Consider the following 16,559-nt stretch of genomic DNA (forward strand, 5'->3'; position numbering starts at 1 on the left):
ATTTTTGCAATTTTGCTGAATAAAATTATATATGTGTAAAATAACTCTTGACCTCCGTTTTTCTGCCTAAATGTGGCATTGGTGGATGGTTTGTGTGTCTTCTGATGGTTGCAGGACTCACAGGTAACTGAAGATCTTCCTTAAACTCCCTGAAGCATACTGTTAGATGCCTCTTTGCCATTCTTGTGATTACATGATCTATGTGGATGGTAATATTTCTTTTCCTACCATTTGTTTCAGGTTTTGCCATTTTAAAATCACTGGGAATATTTTTATAGCTGAGAATCCAATTATTTTCTGCATCTCTTTATAGGATTTCCCCTCTCCAATCAACTTCTTGATCAAAAGTAGTGATGAGCGAGTATGCTTGGGTTTTCCTGAGCATGCTCGGGTGTCCTCCTAGTATTTTGGCGTGCTCGGAGATTTAGGTTGTGTCGACGCAGCTGCAAGATTTGTGGCTGCTGGACAGGCTGAATACATGTGAGGAATGTCTGTTTGTTAGCCTGAATACATGTGGGGATTCCCAGTCTATTAGCCGTAAATCATACAGCTACTTCGAAAAAAAACTAAATCTCCGAGCACGCCAAAATACTCGGGAGGTCACCCGAGCATGCTCAGGAAAACCTGAGAAACAAGTATACTCGCTCATCACTAATCAAAAGTTCTTTCTCCTTTGGTACAATGTCTGGAAAGACCCATTTTACTCACTGAACAAGGGCTAAAACCAGCAGGTACAACATTTGCTGCCCTACTTCTTTAACCCCTTAATGTCCAATGACGGACACAGTCCGTCATCAGACATTTCCCCTGCTTTGATGAGGGCTCCGGCGCTGAGCCCGAATCAAAGCCGGGACATGTCAGCTGCTATGAACAGCTGACATGTGCCCGCAATAGGCGCGAGCGGAATCGCCGTCCGCCCGCACCTATTAACTAGTTAAATCCCGCTGTCAAAACTGACAGCGGGCATTTAAATAGCATTTCCGGCCGCCGGGCCGGAAATGACGTCATCGCCAACCCCCGTCACATGATCGGGGGTCAGCGTCATGTTGCCTGGGCAACCAGAGGTCTCAGAGACCTGTATGGTTGTTCCAGGCTGATGGCTTTCAACGCCACCCAGTGGTCGGCGCTGAAAGCACAGCAGTAAATCTGCTACATATGGGCGATCTGCTCATCGCCCAAATGTAGCAGAGCCGATCGGGTTGCGCATGCTTCTAGCCTGCTATGGAGGCTATTGAAGCATGCCAAAAGTTAAAAAAAAAAAATGTTTAAAAATAAAAAAAAAATTTAAAAAAAACTAAAAGTTCAAATCACCCCCTTTCGCCCCAATCAAAATAAAACAGTAAAAAAAAAAAAATCCCACATACACATATTAGGTATCGCCGCGTTCAGAATCACCCGATCTATCAATAAAAAAAAACATTAACCCAATCGCTAAACGGCGTAGTGAGAAAAAAATTCAAAACGCCAGAATTACATTTTTTTGGTCACCAAGACATTGCATTAAAATGCAATAACGGGCGATCAAAAGATCGTATCTGCACAAAAGTGGTATTATTAAAAACGTCAGCCCGGCACGGAAAAAATAAGCCCTCACCCGACCCCAGATCATGAAAAATGGAGACGCTACAGGTCTCGGAAAGTTGAGCAATTTTTTTATTTTTTTTTAGCAAATTTTGGAATCTTTTTTCACCACTTAGATAAAAGAGGACCTAGACGTGTTTGGTGTCTATGAACTCGTAATGACCTGGAGAATCATAATGGCAGGTCAGATTTAGCATCTAGTGAACCTAGCAAAAAAGCCAAGCAAAAAACAAGTGTGGGAATGCACTTTTTTGGCAATTTCAAAGCACTTGGAATTTTGTTCCCGTTTTCGAGTACACGACATGGTAAAACCAATGGTGTCATTTAAAAGTACAACTCGTCCCACAAAAAATAAGCCCTGACATGGCCATATACATGGAAAAATAAAAAAGTTATGGCTCTGGAAAGAAGGGGAGGGAAAAATGAAAATGCAAAACCAAAAATACCTCTGGTCGTTAAGGGGTTAAATAAGGACCAAAATGCACATGTTTCTTCACAGAATAAATGACCTCACTAATTGAACCCCGCACTGCTATTAATTAGAACATCCCCTTTAATTAAGAGTCAATTACACATAATTAGCAGCGTGAATGTCATGACTGTTCATTCTGTTGGTTGCCCATTACTCGCCTACACCTAGTCTTGAACGTTTTCCCATGTTGCATGATTTCTACCAAAAACAGTAAAACACATTAGTGATGTCAGACAGCTACTATTTTTCACACATTTGTATTTATCAGCTCTGTGTTAACACAAAAATCTTATATCCCCATATTCCATCGTTCTTGAAACGTCCATGTCAAATCAGTATTGAAAAAAAACAAAAAAAAAAAAAACAAACCAGCAGCATTATTCCTTTCACAAACACTGGTAAAACACTGGTTCCTTATCATTCTAGATTGCTAAAAGTATAAAGTATACCCATTCTATTTTTCCTTATTGTAGGACGTGAACACATATACACACCCATGTAAACTACATAATAAGATCAGAAGAATAAAGTAATTACTAGGGTTTTACTAACTCCTAGTTCGTACACATAGATCCTATGATATGGTATTACAATGTAGACAGCAGGCTTTGTAGCATTTTATGATGTGGTGAATACCTAAGAAACCGACAAAAGAAACAGAACATGACAGCTCTCCTAACATGTTGGTTATTTAGCAAATACGTGTATTCCTCATAATATAAAACATCTTTAGAGAACTGTACTCTGTGCCTTCCTCATCCTAGAAATGTATATAAATTGACAACTGGGTGTTACAAGTTGGAGGTGTCTCACCAAAATTAACAGTGTCCAATCAGAGAAAACAGATCGCATACATGCTGAGATGGGAAAGAGCAACCCCAAGTCGTAGGTATAGTCATACATTTCTAGGAGGAATAACAGAAATGGCACAGAGCAGAGTTAAAGACCCCTTTAAAAAAGTAGCCCCTAGAGCTGATCTCAGGATCTGCTGACCCCAAGATTCACTTTCAGGAGCTGAATTTTAAGTGTTCACATTCACTAAATGAACGTCCATCTGGTTTCATCCTAAACCACCCTCCTATTGTGTCATCTATGTCATCTCATAATTACTTCCTGAATTGTGCTGGTATCTGACCTATCTTGTGCTACAAAAACATAGAACATGGCACTAACCACATTTTGCTATATATTATGCTGAAAAGAGTTTGCATTCTCTTATTATAATCTTATATAATAAATTATAATATAATTTTATATACACGTGTGCGTGTAATATATATTTTGGGCCTCAGTCTAGAAGAATTTCAAGATTTTACAACCAAGATATACGGTATAGAACACTGATGGTCACAATCACTCACCTTACCAATCTCATCTTTAAGCTTATATTGGTTGAGCTGAACACAATCCTTTAAAAAAAACAAAAAAAAAACAAAACTTATTATTACAACAAAAGGGATAGAAACAGTCACCAACTTATGATTGTATTTGTTTGTGACACCATTTAAAAAGGACTTCAGTGTTAGCCTAAGAAGCAAACCAAGCATCTCTTTCTATGTACCTAAGATCTGGAAATAGCAGAGTCCAAAGCCCTGCCTTCTATTGAACGCAGGTAAATCCGCATGTGTTCACTGAACCATGTGGATTTACCACGGTCAATACATTCCTATTGATGAAATTTCTGTTGGGGAGATTAGCGTTTCCGCAAAAGAAATTGATATGCTGCGGTCTGGAAAGACGCGCAGCATGTCAGTTGCCGCAGGTGCACCTACACGCATAGTGGAGATGGGATTTCTAGAAATACCATCCACTATGCTGTAACATCTGGCCGCTGCGGGTTTGACGCTGCATAAATACGCAGCATCAAACCGCAGCAACTCCAGATCGTGGACACATACAGTTACCTAGTTTCTGCTTATTAAACCAGCTAAGGTATTTTTATGTCTTTATTGCTGCAAAGTTATTTTAATTAATATTTATTAGTACTTTTCCTTTTCTTAACATTCACTATTCTCTAAGTATTGTGCAAAATTAATTTTCAAATATGAGAGCACAACAGACATAAAATGAAGGCACAGTTGACATTGAAGTGTGGCTTATTAATAATCCATTTCACTGCACTCCAATCACTTTGGTTTGTTTCACCTTCTGCTTATTCAATTCCCACTCCGTAATTTTGTGAGAGTGTATTTGTACAATTGTGGTTTTCTTTTTCCCCTGTCTGTTTTGTTTGTGTTATTCCATATACTTCTGTCCATTCCTCCCTGGGTGGGGGAGGGAATAGATAAGCATTCATACAGGAGCATAGGTAGGTACAAGACCCCAGCATACCCACCATCAGCGGTAATCTGGGGACAGGGATAGCCTGGGGTTCCTTTAACTTGTGGGACAGGGTAGAAGCCCATTTTCCCTGGAAATCCTACTGCAATAGCATGACATTTATACACTGATTTTCAAAGTCATCAAGGTACAGCTCTGTCACATTGCTACTAGATCATATAAACTAGTCTTTCCCAAACTCCAGGCTTTGCGGCCCCCAGTAGTGAAAGGGAATCTGTCACCTCATTTTGGCGCGGTATTTAAATGACTTGGGTCCGGTCTGATGGGCGGTATTTCGGGTCCCTTCCTCCACCTCTTCTCTGGCCGCAGTATTTCAGGGAATCTCCGTACTTGACCTCCATATTATGTGTACGCATTGCAATCTGGACTCGCGCACGCACAGTATGCTTTGCCCAACTGCGGGCAAAGCCGAAAAGCATTAGTGCGCATGTGCTGGTGAACTACAGTATGTCCCGAAACACAGCAAAATACATCCGGACCATAGTTCACCGGCGCATGCGCACTAATGCTTTTTGGCTTTGCTTTGCTTAGCTTGGATGAGCAATCATGTTTCTTCATAAAGCGTGACATTGTGTGGCCTACTAACCAGAAAAAGTGATCATTATGCACTCAGGTAGTAGGAAGTTTGCAGGTCTCTGATCAGTCTGCCATAGTGTACCAACAAGACTGTTGAACCAAGGACATGTGAATCGTTTTGGTCAACTCTAATCCCACCAATATCGAAATGTTCAGCCAACAGTAAAGTGTACAGAAACCTTAACACACTTGAATTGGCTTGCTAGTCAAGATTTAAACAACTCCATGAGCTTATGAACTGTCAAAGTTGTTAAATTCACAAAACTGTGAATTCGGCCAAAGTACGTACCTGAAAACCTGTAATTGAAACCCGGTTGGACTCAATTGTTGGCCTTCGTGGCAAACGAGGAGAAGACTGCGGTGACGTCACGGGAGAATACGGAAGAGATGGGTAAATATATTGTCCATTTACATCTGTGCTATCATTTGGAGACTGAGCAGTTGGAGAACGTTCTTGTAGTGAAAGTTTTCTATTGGTCATGTTGAGTTTGGCTCTCTGATCTTTATTATCTTTTACAATCCCTTCCATACTATCTGTCAGTATAAATCCACTTTCAGTAAGTCTATGAAAATCAGGTAGTTCCCTGCAGTTCTCAGCAGGTTCTTCCACTTGCTTGCCAGTTTGTCCATTCTGCCCACAGTCCCTCTCAGAGATGCTGGATTCATATTCAGTGACCACAATTACAGATTCCATCCCTAGGTCTAAACTCAGCGCTGAGAAACTACAAACAATGCGAGGCTGACTTGATGTTTCATGGTCATCTTGCAGGATGGACCTCTCAGAAGAAGCCCTCTTGGACACGCATGATGACATGGTTACCACACGTCATGCAATCCTTTAATGTGATCCCATTGGAATCTAGAAACGAAAAAGAAAATGTAAAAAAAAACAAACGAAGAAAACAACGAGACAATGGTAAAAAGCTCAAGTTTAGCCATTATTAACATAGTGCTCGGGTATATCCCAAATATTTCAAAAGAGACCAATTACCTAAGTGTGTGTGAATTTGATGTTGTATTTGAAGAAAATTGCAAATTTCGGTCAACTGTGGAGATTCCTTCAAATTCAGACTGCAGTCCCCTGCTTGTGACATCCCACTAGTAACCACTAGTACTGAACCAGTTGGCATGGCTCATACATCAAAAACACTGAGGGGGCGGGGTCTGCGTGCTGAAGATGGAGGGAATGTGATTCCAGAGCTCCAGTGACTCCAGACTTACATCGGCTCATATCGGCATTCAACGGCTTCCTCGACCGCCGTGCAGTGCACCGCCGGCTTCCTAACACCCCCGGGCACATGATGACCCGTGGTAGAACACAGAGAAAGGCTTCTCCTCCGCGCCTGCCTGACTTCTTTCTGAGGACTCAGACTGCACATGCAGCAGGGAAAATGGCAGCAGCTTCCCCTGCCACAGGATCATCTCGTTCCTCCCACAGCTCCCGGGGCTCAGAGAGAGGTGAGACCTCAGCAGATACACATCACAGTAACTCTGCACCTATGACTAGGGGGGACATGAGGGATTTCCTGGCATCTATACGCACTTCTTTAAGGGAGGACATGCAGGACATGTTAAAGGAGATAAGAGAAGTTAACTCTTTAGGAGCACGTACAGACCACTTAGAAAACAAGATGTCTGAGTATGTTTCTGTTATCAACGCTCTTGTGGATGAAGAATCAAGCCATGAAAGGTAGATTGGCAGGGGCATTTGATAAAATACACAATCTGGAGGACAGCTCTAGAAGAAATAATCTTCGTATAAGAGGCATCCCAGAGACTATAGGAGATAAAGATCTGGCCCCCTTCCTCCAAAACTATATGCAAGCTGTCCTGCCATCGCTCTCCCCAAGGGACCTGTTAGTTGACAGGGTCTACAGGACGCCCAAACCCAAGCACTTGGATTCGTCTCTCCCCAGGGACACTCTTGCAAGGATACACCTGTATACTACTAAAGAGACCTTTCTGAGACAAATAAGAAATCCTCCTGAGCTTCCTTCTGAGTTTCAGGCACTGCAAGTTTTCCCAGATCTGTCGGCTGCTACGCTGTCTAAGAGGCGGGAATATGCCCACGTCTGCAGAGCCTTAAGGGAGGTCTCCGTGAAATATCGGTGGGGTTTCAATCCTGTGAGGCTTTTCATTACTCATGACGGAAGTACAGTCGTCTGTTCCTCTCCTAAGAAAGCGGAGAAGCTCACGAGCTGGAAGATCCTTTTTTCACCGAGACAAGCTGACACGGGTCGGAAGGTGGCTTCGGAGTGGTCTATGGCTTGACTGTACTGCATGGTATGTGTCTGGATAACTGGACTCTCCTGCTACGCTTCCTAGTGGGCCTTGGTTTGTGAACTTTTCACTTCCACCCCCCTCGTAGATCCATGATCTGCGGATCGTCCGAACTGTTTTGGATGTTTATACGAGTGGCTCTCATATATTTGACTATGTTATGGTTTCTTATCTTTTTCTTTTTTACTTTTCCTCTCTTTTTTTGTCTGTTCTCTTTATTTTCTTTTTGGCATCCTTTCGGGTCAATACTCTGGCCCGTCTGTAAGTATATCTGCTCCCATTTTTTCTTCCAGGATTTTTTCCTCCCAAATACCCAGGCATCTATGTGTTACAATGGACTCTCAGTGTATTTGTAGACGTGTTGGTTCTAACATGCTATATGTGACTATATTAAATGTGCAGCTCCATTCTGCCGGCAGCACTGTGAACTTCTCGTATCAGTATTATGAGGATACAAATCTTATCCTTGAATGTTAGAGGCCTAAATTCCCCTGAAAAACGCTCTATGATGTGGAGGGAGGTGGGGAGGTCATGGGCGGATGTTGTCTGCCTTCAAGAAACACATCTATTGGAAGCCGATAATTTCAGGCTTCGACACCCTCACTTCCCCCACATGTTTTTTGCTAATGGTCAGACCAAAAAGGCTGGTGTGTGCATTATGGTGAAACGTACAATAGCATTTCAATTGTTATCACAATATGCTGACTCCGTAGGTAGATGCTTGACAGTCACTTGCCTGCTAAATGGAGAGGTGCACACGTTGACAAATGTATATGCTCCCAATGAAGGCCAACACAAATTTTTGAGAACTACCTTTAAATGATATCTCTTTAAAAGCGAAGGGTAGCAATATCATATGTGGTGATTTCAATCTCCCCATGAATGCGGACCTTGACTGCTCTTCAGGAAGGAAGAGAACTAGGAGGGGTTTGAACCTCCCATCCCTTGAATTTCACCTGCATGATTTTTGGAGATACTCACACGCATCGGAAAGAGATTATACTTTTTATTCTCCTAGGCACTCCACATACTCCCGTATCGACTATTTCTTAATAGAGAGTGCGACCCTAAGCAGGTGTCTAAATGCCACTATTGGCCTAATCGCCTGGTCTGACCACGCTCCTGTCTCTCTGACCCTTGCTCTTGCCCACCAGGCTGACCCTGCGTTCAGGTGGCGTCTTCATGACTCATTGCTGCTGAGGGGGGAGGTGGCTGATAAGGTTTCCTCGGAGCTGGAGGGCTACTTTCAAATAAACGATAATGGGGAGGTCTCTGATGAGACCCTTTGGTCTGCTCACAAAGTGGTGGTTAGGGGGGTTCTCCTATAACAAGCTTCATATTTAAAGAAGAAAAGAGAAGCCAGTAGAGAGGCTCTGCTCTCCCATTTACATTATTTAGATGCTATTAATAAGGCTGCACATACGCCCTCCGTCTCTGAGATCTCCCAAATTAGATTTAAATTAAGGGAAAATTTCCTATACAAATATGCAAACAATATGAGGAAACTTAAAACTAACTTATATGCTACCGGGGACAGAGCGGGAGCGCTTCTAGCTCGCAGAGTTCGTAAACGGGAGGTCATGTCACGAATTGACCACATATTGGATGAGCAAGGTAGAGCCCTTAGGAACCCACGGGACATAGTGCAAGCCTTTGCTCAATATTACACTGCCGTCTATAATTTAAAAGATGATGCCTCCACCCCTCAACCTGACCAAACATCTATTGATGCATACTTAGATTCTGTTAATTTGCCATGCATTACCATTGACCAATTAAATTATTTAAGCGCCCCCTTCGAGGCTGCAGAAATTCAGCAGGCGATTAAACAGACTAAACTTCATAAAGCCCCAGGCCCGGATGGCTTAACGAATGATTATTATAGGACCTTTTCTCAGCAATTAACACCATATCTACAGCGTCTGTTCACACACTGGAGAGACGCTGGTACTGTGATGGCCCCTAATTTAGAGGCCACTATTTCCACTATACCAAAACCAGGGAAATCACTCACACATCTTGGAGCTTTCAGACCCATTGCTTTGTTAAATTCAGATGTCAAACTGTTTACTAAAATCATAGCATCTAGACTGAAACTAATTATACCGACTATAGTGTCACCAGATCAGGTGGGTTTTGTTGCAGGACAGGAGACGAAGGATGGCATACGACGTATGTTGAATTTGATTAAAATATCTGAGCTGTCTGGCCAACCCAGTGCATTCCTGTCACTTGATGCTGAAAAAGCTTTTGACAGGGTGCACTGGGGATATTTAAGAGCAGTCCTGAAGAAATTTGGACTGTCAGGCCCTATATTATCTGCAATCTGTGCCATGTACTCGACCCCCTGCGGCAGGGTTTTGACGTCTGGCTTCTTGTCCGGCCCGTTCCAGATCACGAACGGTACGAGACAGGGGTGCCCGCGCTCGCCTGTTATTTTTGCGCTGTGCATGGAGCCGCTTGCCGAGCACATTAGAATGTCGGCGGGCATTTCTGGGATTAGGGTTGGACAGGTGGAGCACAAAGTCGGTCTATACGCCGATGATGTCATTTTATCCTGTGTAAATTTAGAATCTTCGTTTTCTGCGATTATTTGCGAACTTGGGGAATTTAGCAAGGTCTCATACTATAAACTGAACCCCACAAAATCCCTGTTGTTTCCGGTGGCGGTTCCTTGTGTGGCAAAGACAAGGCTGGAGGCCATTTTTCCGTTTAAGTGGATGAGAGAAGGTATTCCATATTTGGGCATTACACTGACGGGTTCTGAGCAGATTGTGGATAGGAACTTTACTAATTTGGAAATACAGCTTAAGAAACAATTGGAGCAGCTTCATGCTGTCCAGACCTCCTGGATTGCAAGGATTAATGCCTTTAAGATGATTGTCCTACCTAAAATATTGTACCTACTCCGGTGCATACCAATGATAATCCCTAAAAAAAGAATTCTAAGATTACAAACTATGGCATATAGTTAGTTATATTTGGTCATATAAAAAGTCTAGGATCTCCAGGGCCCTAATGTATTTCCCGTTTAAAAAAGGGGGACTGGGGGTACCTAACTTGTTAAAGTATCATAAAGCCGTTATAATGACGGGACTGAGAGACTGGTGGCAAGCGGACAGAGACCATAAATGGCTTCAAATAGAAAACGATTATGCTACCGCCAGGTCTACCCGATATATTTTGGAGGCTGAATCTATTAAAACTACTAAATATTCCCCACTTTTGCCAACTATGAAAGCTGCGCTACATCATTGGAGGACAGTGGTCCCATCTCTTATTAAATTATCACGCCACTCCATATCATTAAAGGCCCTTGAGATACATATTCCATACCTTAATCTTCAGTCATGGGTTGCTGCCGGAATTGTGAGTCTGGGAGACCTGGTGGGGAGTGGTGGGTTAATCCCGTTTGACCAACTGGCTGCTGAGTTTCCGGCCACCAGGAGGTGTTTTTACCAATACGTCATATGTTGCATAATTCACCGGACTTGTTTTTTTTTCAATTCACAACTAAATAACACAACACTGCCCTATATGATCAGGTGGGAGCGGGATCTGGGTTTTCTCTCCGAACCTGTTGACTGGGAGGAAGGATTGTGTGAAGTTGTACGGGTCTCTTCATGTGTGAACCATCTGGAGCAGTTGAAAAAGACGCACCTGAGATGGTACCAGTTCCCGGTCCGAACGGCACATTTTGGAGCTGGTGGGTCTGGTGAATGCTGGAGAGGGTGTGGGATGAGGGGTACTCTTGAGCATACTTGGTGTTCCTGTCCGGTGCTCCAGCCTTGGTGGAGGGGTGTTGATTTATTGATCTCACAAGTCTTGGGTATCCAGATGACTCTGACCCCAAGCCAGGCCATTTTACACATTGGCCTGAACGAAATTCCTCATATTCTTAGAGGTACGCTGTCACATATTATGATAGCTGCTAGAGTGTTGATAGCGGCTAGATGGAAAGATCCCACCCCTCCAGAGGTTGCAGGACTAATTGATAGAATTAACACTCACTGCCAGCTTGAACTAGCACTAGCTCACTCGATGACCACCATAATAAAAAGACAGAACATTTGGCACCCCTGGATACATAGTAGACACTCCACGGTTGCCCCGCTCCAGCCTGCTTAGCCGTATATAATTAAGATGCCGGATATTAGATATTGGATGTTGTTTGTATTCTTTCCTTTTTGGAATATATTACTGTACTGCAGAACACAGACTTATTATGTGTACTTGCTGTTACACATAGTTCTATCGATGCCACTAATGCCTGTTCCTCCCCTCACCCCTTCCCCTTCCCCCCCCCCTTCCTGTTTTTCATTTGTCGGTCCCCACTTTCTGCTCCTTATTTTCTCCTCTCGTTCCCCTAGTTTCAGATATATATGGTGGTTGTAACTATGGTTGTCATTGTTTTGACTTATTTTTATTGAGGTTGAACAAGAAAACAATTGAGAAAAAACCACAAAAAAAAAAACAAAAAAAAAAACAAAAAAAAAAAAACCACACTGAGAACATCTACAAATCTCCTTCAGGCTATAGTCACATGCAATGGTTTGCAGTTTTTTATGCAAACTAAAAGCTGCTTTTTTTTTTTTTCTCCACAGTACCAGCAGAAGCAATATTTTAGAAGGCTCATGTGTACACCTTTTCCCTTCACTGAATTTGAGAACTGCAGCATTTTTAAATCTTCAGCATGACAGTTCTTTCAGGTTTTTGCAACTTTTTTTGCCCATAGAAAGTAACTTTATTAAAACATGTACTGCAGACAAGAAACACAGCAAAAATGTTGGGAAATCATTTTTACTGACAAGACAGCAGGTTTTGGCTGAAAACAAACAAACAAAAAAAACAATACCACGCAGCAAAAACGCTGCGCTTGAATGTAGCCCGACAGTATGTACATGGTTCAGTGCACTCTCACTTCCCTCAGGCATCTAAAGAAAGTGAGAGAGAACGACAGCTCGATAGTGGCAGCTGATCGTTATGCCACGTGAGTCCTGCAGCCAATGTCACGCAAGCTTCAGGAGAACCGGTGCGACATTGCCGGAATGGTGCCGATACTGGAGGTGACCATAGGGTACTTTTTATTTGACATTGTGGAATATAGTAATTAAGAAGGGTTTACACAAGCAGTGGAGAATGCCTTTAAAAGGGGGGGGGGGGGGACACGCCCCCTGGAAGAAGCTGGCGGTGAAATGTGCGTCGGGGGTGAGGGGAGGCCAAGAGCACCGTCACCACACTTTGGTAATTACAATTTTACTTACCTTTTTGGTTGCATTGATCCTTGGTATCGACAATTCTTGGGAATCTGGGATTTTCCTTCCTGCTACATGTATGTTACCATACACCGAGATCTGGTTGTTATCAGTCCATCTGTCCATTGGTCCTGCTTCCTTTCTTTGTGGCCACATAATTATGGGATATAGGCTTTGATACACAGTCTTTCATTGTATACTGTACATTTATGCATTATAGGGTATTGAGGTTTTGGAATACTTTCTAGATAGGTGTTATTGGCTCTTTTTACCATCACATTATAGCATTGGTAATTTATCCTCTATTTTTTATTCTGTGTATCTATAATCCTGTGTAACTGCTATTGCAGCTTTGTCATGCTATATATCAGGTTATATTTATAACATTTCAGACTGTTATTGGCCCTTTTATTATTATTGTGCGCTCTAGCGTCCCCTAGACGGCATTTTGTTTTTTTGTATGCATTTTAAATTGATAATGTAATAAAAATTGTTTAATATTTCTGGGATCTCTTCGTTGTCCTATATATCTGAATATGGGATTTTTGGATACATTTATGTGAAGTGCCCTGTGCATTTATTCGGACACTTGTTGAACAGTACTAGCTGTGTACTGTATGAGTCTTTGTGCATTGCAGCCAGGTATGATTGACTCTTAAACACTGCAGCTTCTCCCTGTCCTGATCCAGTTTACATGCTTTTCCTTACGCGAGTACATATGGATAACAAGACAAACTGAGCTGCAATGAAGCAGTCGATCACTACAAAGTAGCCAGTGAAAATGTTGTAAAGGGACAACTCTCTCCCTATGAAGCCACAGGTAGGTACAGTACAGACCAAGAGTTTGGACACCTTCTCATTCAAAGAGTTTTCTTTATTTTCATGACTATGAAAATTGTAGATTCACTCTGAAGGCATCAAAACTATGAATTAACACATGTGGAATTATATAATTAACAAAAAAGTGTGAAACTGAAAATATGTCTTATATTCTAGGTTCTTCAAAGTAGCCACCTTTTGCTTTGATTACTGCTTTGCACACTCTTGGCATTCTCTTGATGAGCTTCAAGAAGTAGTCACCGGAAATGGTTTTCACTTCACAGGTGTGCCCTGTCAGGTTTAATAAGTGGGATTTCTTGCCTTATAAATGGGGTTGGGACCATCAGTTGTGTTGTGCAGAAGTCTGGTGGATACACAGCTGATAGTCCTACTGAATAGACTGTTAGAATTTGTATTATGGCAAGAAAAAAGCAGCTAAGGCTAGTTTCACACTTGCTTTTTTTTGCAGCGCGTTTTTCCCGCAAAAAAACGCATTGAAAAAACGCATACATAAGCATACAACTGCTGCGTTTTTTTCAAGCATTTTTATGAGCATGCATGAAAAAAACACAGCGTTTTTATGCGTTTGTATGCGTTTTTAGTGCGTTTTTACCGCGTTTGCGTTTTTTTCCAACATTTTTAGGTGGCCCCTCACACTACCCAAACCATGACTTTACTAACCCTAACCCTGACCCTAACCCTAACCCTGACCCTAACCCTTAACCAAATCATACTTAACCCTAACCCAAACCCTAAACCCTAACTAACCCTAACCCTAACCCTAACCCTGACCCTGACCCTAACCCTTAACCAAATCATACTTAACCCTAACCCAAACCCTAAACCCTAACTAACCCTAACCCTGACCCTAACCCTAACCCTAACCCTGACCCTAACCCTGACCCTGACCCTGACCCTTAACAAAACCATACTTAACCCTAACCCTGACCCTAACCCTAACCCTGACCCTGACCCTAACCCTTACCCTTAACAAAACCATACTTAACCCTAATCCTGACCCTAACCCTGACCCTAATCCTTAACAAAACCATACTTAACCCTAACCCTGACCCTAACCCTGACCCTAACCATACTTAACCCTAATCCTGACCCTAACCCTGACCCTAACCCTTAACAAAACCATACTTAACCCTAACCCTGACCCTAACCCTAACCCTGACCCCAACCCTAACCCTGACCCTAACCCTTAACAAAACCATACTTAACCCTAATCCTGACCCTAACCCTTAACCAAACCATACTTAACCCTAACCCTGACCCAAACCCCAACCCTAACCCTGACCATAACCCTAACCCTAAACCCCCTTAACTAACCCTAACTCTAACCCAAACCCCTAAATTCCATGGTTAAAAAAAAAAAAATGCATATGCAAAAAAACGCATACATGAGCATGCCAGTGCGCACATATGCGCATCCATAGGCTATAATGGCCATTTTTAGCGCAAAACGTGCGCATATGTGCGCATGCGCTTTTTTGCAGGGCCAAAAAATGCAACATGCTGCGTCTGGAAAATACCAACGCACACCCCAAAAAAGCGCAGCGCATGAAAATCGCATACATGCGCTGACCAGTGCGCAGGTATGCGCACCCATGTTAAATATAGGGGAAAAAAACGCATGCGCAGGTATGCGTTTTTTTCCAGCGCTAAAAAACGCAAATGTGAAACCAGCCTAAGTAAAGAAAAATGAGTGGCCATCATTACTTTAAGAAATGAAGGTCAGTCAGTCCGAAAAATTGGGAAAACTTTGAAAGTGTCCCCAAGTGCTGTGGCAAAAACCATCAAGCGCTACAAAGAAACTGGCTCACATGAGGACTGCCCCAGGAAAGGAAGACCAACAGTCACCTCTGTTGCGGAGGATAAGTTCATCCGAGTCACCAGCCTCAGAAATCGCAGGTTAAAAGCAGCTCAGATTAGAGACCAGGTCAATGCCACACAGAGTTCTAGCAGCAGACACATCTCTACAACTGTTAAAGAGGAGACTTTGTGCAGCAGGCCTTCATGGTAAAATAGCTGCTAGGAAACCACTGCTAAGGACAGGCAACAAGCAGAAGAGACTTGTTTGGGCTAAAGAACACAAGGAATGGACATTAGACCAGTGTAAATCTGTGCTTTGGTCTGATGAGTCCAAATTTGAGATCTTTGGTTCCAAACACCGTGTCTTTGTATGACGCAGAAAAGGTGAACGGATGGACGCTACATGCCTGGTTCACACCGAGAAGCATGGAGGAGGAGGTGTGATGGTGTGGGGGTGCTTTGCTGGTGACACTGTTGGGGATTTATTCAAAATTGAAGGCATACTGAACCAGCATGGCTACCACAGCATCTTGCAGCGGCATGCTATTCCATGCGGTTTGCGTTTAGTTGGACCATCATTTATTTTTCAACAGGACAATGACCCCAAACACACCTCCAGGCTGTGTAAGGGCTTTTTGACCAAGAAGGAGAGTGATGGGGTGCTACGCCAGATGACCTGGCCTCCACAGTCACCAGACCTGAACCCAATCGAGATGGTTTGGGGTGAGCTGGACCGCAGAGTGAAGGCAAAAGGGCCAACAAGTGCTAAGCATCTCTGGGAACTCCTTCAAGACTGTTGGAAGACCATTTCCGGTGGTTACTTCTTCAAGCTCATCAAGAGAATGCCAAGAGTGTGCAAAGCAGTAATCAAAGCAAAAGATGGCTACTTTGAAGAACCTAGAATATAAGACATATTTTCAGTTGGCTCACACTTTTTTGTTAATTATATAATTCCACATGTGTTAATTCATAGTTTTGATGCCTTCAGTGTGAATCTACAATTTTCATAGTCATGAAAATAAAGAAAAAACTCTTTGAATGAGAAGGTGTCCAAACTCTTGGTCTGTACTGTACCTACCTGTGTCTTCATAGGGAGAGAGTTGTCCCTTTACAACATTTTCACTGGCTACTTTGTAGTGATCAACTGCTTCATTGCAGCTCAGTTTGTCTTGTTATCCATATGTACTCGCGTAAGGAAAAGCATGTAAACTGGATCGGGACAGGGAGAAGCTGCAGTGTTTAAGAGCCAATCATACCTGGCTGCCATGCACAAAGACTTATACAGTTTTCATAGTCATGAAAATAAAGAAAACTCTTTGAATGAGGTGTGTCCAAACTTTTGGTCTGTACTGTATGTTAGTCAACGTTATTGGGCATATAGAAGCCAGCAGGAGACTACATCGGACTGGACAGCAGAA

The 16,559-nt window shown here is 42.7% G+C and overlaps 1 protein-coding gene across 4 annotated transcripts in view; it reads right to left on the minus strand.

The window, feature by feature from the left end:
• CAMKK2 (calcium/calmodulin dependent protein kinase kinase 2) overlaps window positions 1–16,559 on the minus strand; it is a 143,902-nt gene that overhangs the window by 75,092 nt on the left and 52,251 nt on the right. For all 4 annotated transcript variants that reach the window (XM_073585968.1, XM_073585965.1, XM_073585967.1 and 1 more), the window contains exons 2-3: window positions 5,259–5,828; window positions 3,415–3,462 (exon numbers count right to left, since the gene is read on the minus strand). In XM_073585968.1, the coding sequence (XP_073442069.1) occupies window positions 3,415–3,462; window positions 5,259–5,783 (573 nt within the window). In that variant the 5' untranslated portion in view covers window positions 5,784–5,828. The remainder of the gene's footprint in view (window positions 1–3,414; window positions 3,463–5,258; window positions 5,829–16,559) is intronic.

Source organism: Dendrobates tinctorius, unplaced genomic scaffold (assembly GCF_039654945.1).
Source record: "Dendrobates tinctorius isolate UK_male_01 unplaced genomic scaffold, ASM3965494v1 ptg000090l, whole genome shotgun sequence".
Taxonomy (NCBI): Eukaryota; Metazoa; Chordata; class Amphibia; order Anura; family Dendrobatidae; genus Dendrobates; species Dendrobates tinctorius.